Genomic DNA, 8,450 nt, shown 5'->3' on the forward strand with positions numbered 1-8,450 from the left:
GGGGAGGCAGGGAGGGGAGTAGAAGAGGTCTGTTTCAGTGAGATAGGATGGAGGAGTGAGAGTGAGGCCTGTTTTAGGGGGTGAAGGGGGGGGGAAGTATTGTCTGTTTCAGTGAGATAGGATGGAGAACTAAGATGTTTTGGGGGTGGGGGGGGGTGAGAAGTGAGGGAGGGGGGAGAATTGAGAGAAAGTGTCAGAAAGGGAGGGGGAAGGAGGGAGAGAGTGGAATCAGTGAGATGGGGAGAGGTATGTGTGTGTGTGTGTGTGTGTTGCACACTGACACAAAGAGACACTGATGGGGCTGTATATTGTATATACAGTACAGTATGTGACTAACAATGTATGTTTGGCTGTGTGCAAAACATCTGTAATATATGAGTTGTCTTATGATATGTTTGTTACAAAACAATTTGTATAATTTAAAAATAAAATTGGATTGAACAGTCTTAAAATTTAGTTCACAGAACATTTTATTTTTACTTTGTGCAATATTCCTTTACTCTTTGTACTGGAAATATTATTTAATATAAATTACAGTACTGATGCATTTCACACATACTCATTTGATCATCCTGTGAGGATGAATATTATGAAGTAACTGCATTTGCAGTAATTTACTGTACCATATAAACAAAAATGTTTTGTACAATGGCTTGAGTAGGTTAACATTTATACAGTTAATGTCTTCCTCCACTGTTTAATAAATACATCTTTAAAAAACATAATTAAAATAGATTTTTCAGAAGGGAACAGGAAACTTTGCAGTTTACATTCTGTTATTAAACATACTGAAATATTGCTTAATTTTGTAAAAACACAATAATGTGTATTATATAAAATAGCTCACAGTGAAATATTCACCATGATAAAACTAGTCATTACATTCATATGATCTAGAAACCATACACAAACTTCACAAAAGTTACATAAAGAATATTGTTTTCTCTTCCTTGAAGAAATATATTCTGCAAATATTGCAAACCTCTTTTTAGCATAGTCTGAAAAAAAATGTAAGTTTTTTTCAATGCAAAATAGAATCTTTAGCATGGAAAATGTCCTTTGACACTTATTATTCAATCAAATAGAGTGCTTGATTCTGTTACATTCTATGAGAATACAAAACATTCTATAAATGTTATAGATGTTAGACCCTTGCTATAAAAAAGAAAAAAAACTTCATAGAAGTTACTAATGAAAATGGAGGAATTTTTAATAAGGGCACTACCAGGTATTGTAGTCTATTTTGTTATGTGTATGTACACATATATATTGTATTTGAATGTGGTGTCCCCCATTTTTACATAATGTCTACAAATATCATAGAACTTCTCTATACAGGAGTAAATTACCCAAGTTACCAATTATGATAAACATTCAATAAACCTTAAAATAGGTTGTATAGAAATTGGCACATCCTCATGGAAGAACGTCTAACAATCATCCCGTAGGATAACATCATGCTCCACTGAAATAGTCACTCTTTGCTCTTCTAGAGTTGATAATATCCAAGCATGATAATGTATAGCTGTAGGAAAACACAGTTCCTTACTGATAGAGGCACAAATGACTTGCATCAAGCATCTTCTCCTCTTTGCTTTAAAAGTCCTCATGAAATGCTTTCTACTTCACCAAGGCCTCCATGGCTTGCTGGTAATGCTTGTCAACACTGTTTGTTTTCTGTCAGTAAGACTGGAAAGATAAGAGAAGGAGGCAGAGCAAACTTCCAAGTCTTTCTTTACTTTCTGGGGTGCTTGCAAGTGGTTAAGCAGTTTTATCTGAGCTTCACTGCTTTCTGGATAACAGCATAAGAACTGCAAAGCTTCTTTTGTACACCAGGAGTATCCTTGCTTGTAATCCTGCTCCAAACTGTTTAGACAGGAGGGTTGACCTGGAGAAATAATAACACAGATTAGATGGGTAGACCATTATGTATGTATATCTTTATTTATATAGCACCCATAGCTGTACTCGGCGCTTTTACAAGAGAGACAATACAGTACAGGGAATTATAGTATAATAAGTGCAACAAATAAGATCAGAAAATAGGAAAGGAAATTATGTCAATGTTTAATTTAATGGTTGTCTTTAAGTAGGGTTCTTGTAAATATTGACAGGGAAGAAACTTACTTTTTTGCTGTTGCAAATAGCTCACTGCCATCTCTAGTATATCTGCTTTCTCCAGTTTGAGATTAGGTTCTTGCTTGTGGAATTCTTTCTCCATGAGCAGTTTTAGGTGCTCAATGCTGCTATTAATTCTGTCTCTGCGCATCTTTTCCACAATAGGTTTCCTCAACTGCAAAAAATAAAAAAAGGTAACATTGTTAATCAACCATTTAAAATACTTATATACTGAACATGTACATATAAATAAAATGGACATTCAAATAAAATGGTGTGAATGAAACTTACTATATGTTTTTCCTTTGACAGAGAATGCAGTAAAATGGTGGTAGGAGCCATTATCCAAAGTGTGAGAGTGAATGCACAGGCACTAGTGCTGAGTCTCAAGTGATCTGAGAAATGGAGCGAACTCTCCCTGTATTTATACTCCTAAGCTTGTATACAAATGCATGAGTTCCAAACTTGTTAGACTTTCCCACACTCTTTTAGCCAATACATGCATTCAGAGGGACAATAGAACAGGCATCTATTACAGCATGGTAAATTGACCGTGAATTGCCTGAGGATAATACCCTTCTCCCAGAGGAGCAGGTGAAGAGTGTGTTACACAATAGAGATAAGCTTTAAAATGAGGTGGGAGAACGTGGGAAAGAGCTTCCCATCATTATAATCAAACTGATGCCTGATGAGAACATCTACATGGCAATATGCTGCTCTTTTTGAAGTGTGCCAGTGCAATCACAAATGTGAAACCAGATGTCATAGCACAGGGCACAAATCATAGATGCACTAGCTGCAGAACATAATTTCATTAAATTATATGTTTTTAGTACAACCCATTGCTAAGGCAAAGATTAAAAAAAACATATACAGTAAGTGAAATTGAATTTTGTTACCGTCAAATAAACCTCCCCACAAAGTGATCTACAGTAAGTTACATCCGGTGTGCCTTTGAGCATAATACAGATTACTATAATTGTTTATGCTGGTTTCAGGCACATGGAGTAAAATTATTGCAAATGTTCACAAACCACAATATAGTACTCAACAAATTCTATCCATTGGAAACGTGTCAGTTTCTACTGATACTTACTCAGAGCAAAGCAATTGAATAATTTAAACAATGTTCTAAGGCCTATCAATGAAAACACTCCCACAAATATTTTACACTGTAGAAATAGATTAATTGGGGGATCTTTTGACAAGAAATGCATAGCACCTGAAATCACGTCCTTTTGTTCCCGCTTTCTGGATAATGTTGAACAATACAAAATTACATCATATTGAGAGAGATTATTTATAAGACAGATACTAAAAAACAGATTTAAAAAGTAATACTGTGTATTGCATGCAGAATTTTCAGGGTAGAATGCAGATACCATACAAAGAGACTTGCACTCACAAGCATACAGTATAACTGATTGAAAAAAAGAAGCAATGTGATTTGGCTCAGTTGATTCGGAGTGCGAGTAAATCACAAATTCATAGTAATGATCACAGTGAATTTTGCCAAACTTGTTTTGTCTTGGATCACTCACAGTGTCAGTGACAGAAGCAGAACTTGAAACAAGAACCTGAGCTTCCAAGACTACTAGTGTTTCCCAAATCCAAACTTCAAACCATGCAGTACCATGCAACAGTAGACGCTCTGATCTTATGATTAGCCCAACAATTTAGTATAAAAAAATACTGTACTTGTTATACTGTATAACAAATATACTGTAATTGTTATTTGTTTTATAGGACTTTTCAATTTGTGGCCAAATCCATTTTCCAAAGTGTTTGTGAGTGGCCTGCTGACCACTTACTCCTGATAATTTCATGACATTTGGTCAAGCTGTTAATTAAAGTCACATTTCAGCTTAGCTTATGATGCAGATTTATAAAAAAAAATGTAACTTATGCTGCTATACTTTTATTGAAGTTGAAGTGTGTATCTATCTAGAATTACATTGCAATACTGTAATAATACTGTTCCAATGCGTTTTGTAGCAGGATACTACATCAGGGAAGTAGTATCCTGCCATGAAACGTGTTGGATCGATATTATTACAGTTGTGGAGTTGTTCTGCTTCGTCGACTACTGTAGTCTACTCATAACGGACTTTTGCAGATACGTCATCCGGTCCCTTCAGTGATGTCATCAATCACTGCCTCTGGAGATCACTCGCCAAGGGCAACACTGACCCAAAGAGCTGTGATTCTGCGTCCCTGCTCATCTGTGAACACCGGAGACGCCAGGACTGTGGATTAGAAGTCCCAATATCTATCCATAGGTGCTGCAGCCAGTGTCCCCCTGATCGTGATTGTCCATGTGAGACCAGATGAGTGTGGTGCACTGGTAGCCCTTGATTCAGTGCCCAAGTGCTACACGATATGCCTGAAGGATCTGATTTATTGTATGTGTTATACTCACCTTTTATACAGCAATATATATATATATACTTTTTGTACTTGCTACACTATGAGAGTCGTGCGCATGTCATTTTTCTGTAGCCATTTAGATGTTGAGCCATCTGTGTGGATAGCTGCAGACACTCTCTTGTAGTCCTGGATTTTGTATTGTAATTTATGCCCTTTTTTGACTGTTATTTCTCTCATTGTAGTCATTTTTACCATTTCTATTTATTCATTGGCACTATTGCACATTGTTCAATTTATGAGCTTGATCTACAGTACCTACACCACTTTTATGTATATACTCTACTCAGTCACTTATGTACAGTAAGTGACCTTGATTTTATTACACAATTGATGTGCTGCAACTTTTTCACCTCAACAGCACTGCCCAGGTGAGCCCATTGACAGCACCAGTCAGCAGGGCTAAACGCTTCATCACATTAGTAGTGTGCCGACGATCAGGTGGGTCATGGTGCGGAAATGCCAGTTCCGCAAATGATTAACACGATCATCATGCTGCTTACTGTAGGTGGAATGCTGCATGCACATCAACTAATGCTACCACTGCAGCAAGACTGGATTAAGATGGGGGCACAGGGGGTATGTGTCCCGGGCCCTCCTATTAACGGGGGTCCCCCAGCTGGTTGGTGCCAGTCAGTGTATAGGACCCAGAGCTAGAGTCCTGCAAGAACGCTCAGAGGAGGAAAAAAATTACATAAGACAGGACCAATCAGAAGAGTTAGGGTGCAGGATAGAGAGGAAGGTAACGACTAAGCAGAAGATGAGCAGGGAAAACAGAGAAGGAAACAACAAGGCCTAAGACAAATACAGGTACTGAGGGGAGACATACAGACGGGACAGAGAGAGACAAACATTAAGCAAGGGTGGCACAAAGATAGACACATACAGGCACAGAGGGAGACAGGCAGATGAGGGGGTAGAGAGAAAGATACAAACAGACAGGGTGGCACCTACAGAATCAGGCAAGGAGAACAGGGAGAGAGGCCAACAAGTGGGCACAGAGAACGAGACAGACAGACAAGTGGAGGAGGGGCAAAGGGCGTGAGACAGACATGAAAAGTTCAGTCCGCGCTCTGGCTCTTTAAACTTGGAGTGTTGGTCCCTCTCAGTTCTCTTGCTGCTTCTGTGTTTATGAGGTGTCTCCCCCACCTCCAAATGTGGTCTCCACCGGAACCCCGATGGTGATACCAATATCAGCAAAACAAGAAAAAACACAAAAGCGCACCAAGATGAGAGATAGATATTGTATTAGCAACAAATAATAAAATTAGTAACTTACATATAAAATTTCTTTAATAATCCCCGATTCTGGTGTCTATCACAGGAGTAGGGCATCACATAGGAAGTATGAAGGGTAATCTCAGTTCTGAGAGATCAGACCCGCGCGCTGGGGCTGTCTCTGTTTCCTCTCCTGTCCTCCACGTGTGGTAGCGTGGTGCAGAGTGTAGCACACATGTGCAGGAACCGGGGCCTTCAATAGGTGTCCTTAGGATGCATATAAAATTTCTTTAATAATCCCCGATTCTGGTGTCTATCACAGGAGTAGGGCATCACATAGGAAGTATGAAGGGTAATCTCAGTTCTGAGAGATCAGACCCGCGCGCTGGGGCTGTCTCTGTTTCCTCTCCTGTCCTCCACGTGTGGAAGCGTGGTGCAGAGTGTAGCACACATGTGCAGGAACCGGGGCCTTCAATAGGTGTCCTTAGGATGCCTGTCCGTTTTTGATAGCATAGAAACGATCGGAAATAAGCAGGAACGGTACACTTGAGTGTGTACTGGTGGTGGGTAGTAAAACCGCCAGCCACAACAGTCGCGACGCGTTTCGTTTAACAAAGTAAACTTCTTCAGGCGAAACTGAGACAGCCCCAGCGCGCGGGTCTGATCTCTCAGAACTGAGATTACCCTTCATACTTCCTATGTGATGCCCTACTCCTGTGATAGACACCAGAATCGGGGATTATTAAAGAAATTTTATATGTAAGTTACTAATTTTATTATTTGTTGCTAATACAATATCTATCTCTCATCTTGGTGCGCTTTTGTGTTTTTTCTTGTCGTGAGACAGACATGTTATAATGACAGTATGTGCTGCCCATGTGGACAAGACCACAAGAGCCCCTGTCTAAAGTGCCCCAGTCCCCCCAAAGCCTTAATTTAGCCATGCACTGAAGGATAGCCTGGTCATAATACAGTACTCTCAGGTGGTGCAGCAGGTGAGGAAGCTGCAGCTGTATACTCCTATTCAGGAACCTCCATGGAGGTTAGTATCAGTGTTTCACCCTCTGCCAGCTCTTGAACAGAATGTTCCTGCAAGGAGGGTTCCAGCTCAAGAGATGATTGTCTCTGCTTGATAGTTCTTCATAAAAAGGTAAATAATTGTCAAATTAAGTACTACATTCTTTGGGTACATATAACACAATGAATATTGATGAGTGAATATACATACCTTTATTTACATGTTAATAATTTTATTAATATGGTTAGCTACATATTATTTACCATATTGTAATTATAGGGTTAAAGGAGTATATTCGTGTAATCTAATAGGGAATTGTTAACATTCCTATGGGGATGAAATATACAACTGATTACTTTGTAGTTATTGTTCAATGAATGTAATACGTTAGGCCTGTTATACTTTAAGAATATGCACTCTTTAGTGTAAGCATGTCACATATAGCTTATTGTGAGAACTACCCAGCATATGTATATGTGAGTGACTTTAAAATAATACTGTAATGTGTGATATAGAGGGTAGTGTATAATGTTACATGTATACATTACATTAATATACGCTGTATGGTGTCTGTTTTTACTTACCAGTTTTCTCCTGGGAAAGATCCCTTGAATCCACTAGTGATAGACATGATCTCACCTTCCCAGGTTGTGGGCCTGCTATCAGCCGTGTATCGAAGGTGGAGAGCGTAAGTTGGGGTGGGGGTCCCCCTCATCTGCGCCATGTCTTAGTAGCCATTTTATTCTTCATCTTACTGTCTGACCTCCATTTCTTTAACACGTCCACAGTGCGGACAGTATTCCCCAGGGAATTTATCCTACTGAGGATATTGGCGCAAACGTGGTACTTTTCTGCAGTACTAGATTTGGGACACAGTTCCCCTAATAGTTTGGAGTGGTGATCCACCACCCCATTTATGAGAATCTCCAACTCCTCATCAGTAAATGTAAGGCTTCTCCCTTCATTAGCAGCAGCAGAGGTGGAAGCCTCCTCAGCCATGTTCACATCTGTAGGGTCAGGTTAATATAGCTGAAAACCTTCCCTGTGTATTGTGTATTTATTTGAATTTGAACGTGCACATGAGCGTTACGTTTAGGTTACGCAGCTAAAGCGCATGTGCATTTTTCCCAGTGCGCATGTGCATTTTCCTTAACGCTTCACTGCTATTAACGTGCTCGCTACAATACTGCTTTTAATGATGGATTTTTTTTTTTCATATCATTAGTGAATATGTGTTAAACAGTGAAAATAATGTCCGTTATTTGCCATGATTTAACAGAGCTTCATACATCTGGCCCTAATACAGGTGATGTATAGGTAATGTCTGATGTGTTTATAAAGATATGGTAGTCCAATAATGTCTTGTTAAAGTGTACTTGATTGCTTAGGTATTTAGAAAGAAATGGATGAGTGTCCAAGGAGATGAAATGGCAATTCCTCAGTCTTTTAGGTAGTCAGATGTAGCTTCATCCTTGTGGAAAGCGATATGAAATGAAAAAAGAGAAATATAGTGCAACACAGCTAACTCACAAATGACCAAACATAAAACAAACAAAACAATACAATACAACATAAGACTAACCACAAATACAAAAAAGCAAGGCTGAAAATAAAAAGTTAGTTTAATACAACTCTAAAATATAATATAAAATTGATGGATGAGTGACTCAGG

At 38.9% G+C, this 8,450-nt stretch overlaps 1 protein-coding gene across 1 annotated transcript; it reads right to left on the minus strand.

The window, feature by feature from the left end:
* Positions 1 to 468: 468 nt before the first annotated feature.
* On the minus strand, positions 469 to 2,516 carry HES5 (hes family bHLH transcription factor 5). The gene is made up of 3 exons (XM_075603168.1): positions 2,410 to 2,516; positions 2,128 to 2,293; positions 469 to 1,888 (listed from the first exon to the last, which is right to left on the minus strand). The coding sequence occupies exons 1-3, from the start codon at positions 2,458 to 2,460 to the stop codon at positions 1,626 to 1,628; spliced, it is 480 nt and encodes a 159-aa protein (XP_075459283.1). The 5' UTR covers positions 2,461 to 2,516; the 3' UTR covers positions 469 to 1,625.
* Between the last annotated feature and the right edge of the window lie 5,934 nt (positions 2,517 to 8,450).

Source organism: Ascaphus truei, chromosome 6 (assembly GCF_040206685.1).
Source record: "Ascaphus truei isolate aAscTru1 chromosome 6, aAscTru1.hap1, whole genome shotgun sequence".
Classification (NCBI taxonomy): Eukaryota; Metazoa; Chordata; class Amphibia; order Anura; family Ascaphidae; genus Ascaphus; species Ascaphus truei.

Excerpts from the sequence above, each read along its gene's own strand:
- HES5 (XM_075603168.1), bottom strand. The coding sequence starts at position 2,460 with ATGGCTCCTACCACCATTTTACTGCATTCTCTGTCAAAGGAAAAACAT. Across the intron at positions 2,294-2,409 it reads TGTCAAAGGAAAAACATATA|TTGAGGAAACCTATTGTGGA; the intron begins GTAAGTTTCATT and ends TATTTTTTGCAG. Across the intron at positions 1,889-2,127 it reads CTATTTGCAACAGCAAAAAA|GTCAACCCTCCTGTCTAAAC; the intron begins GTAAGTTTCTTC and ends TTATTTCTCCAG.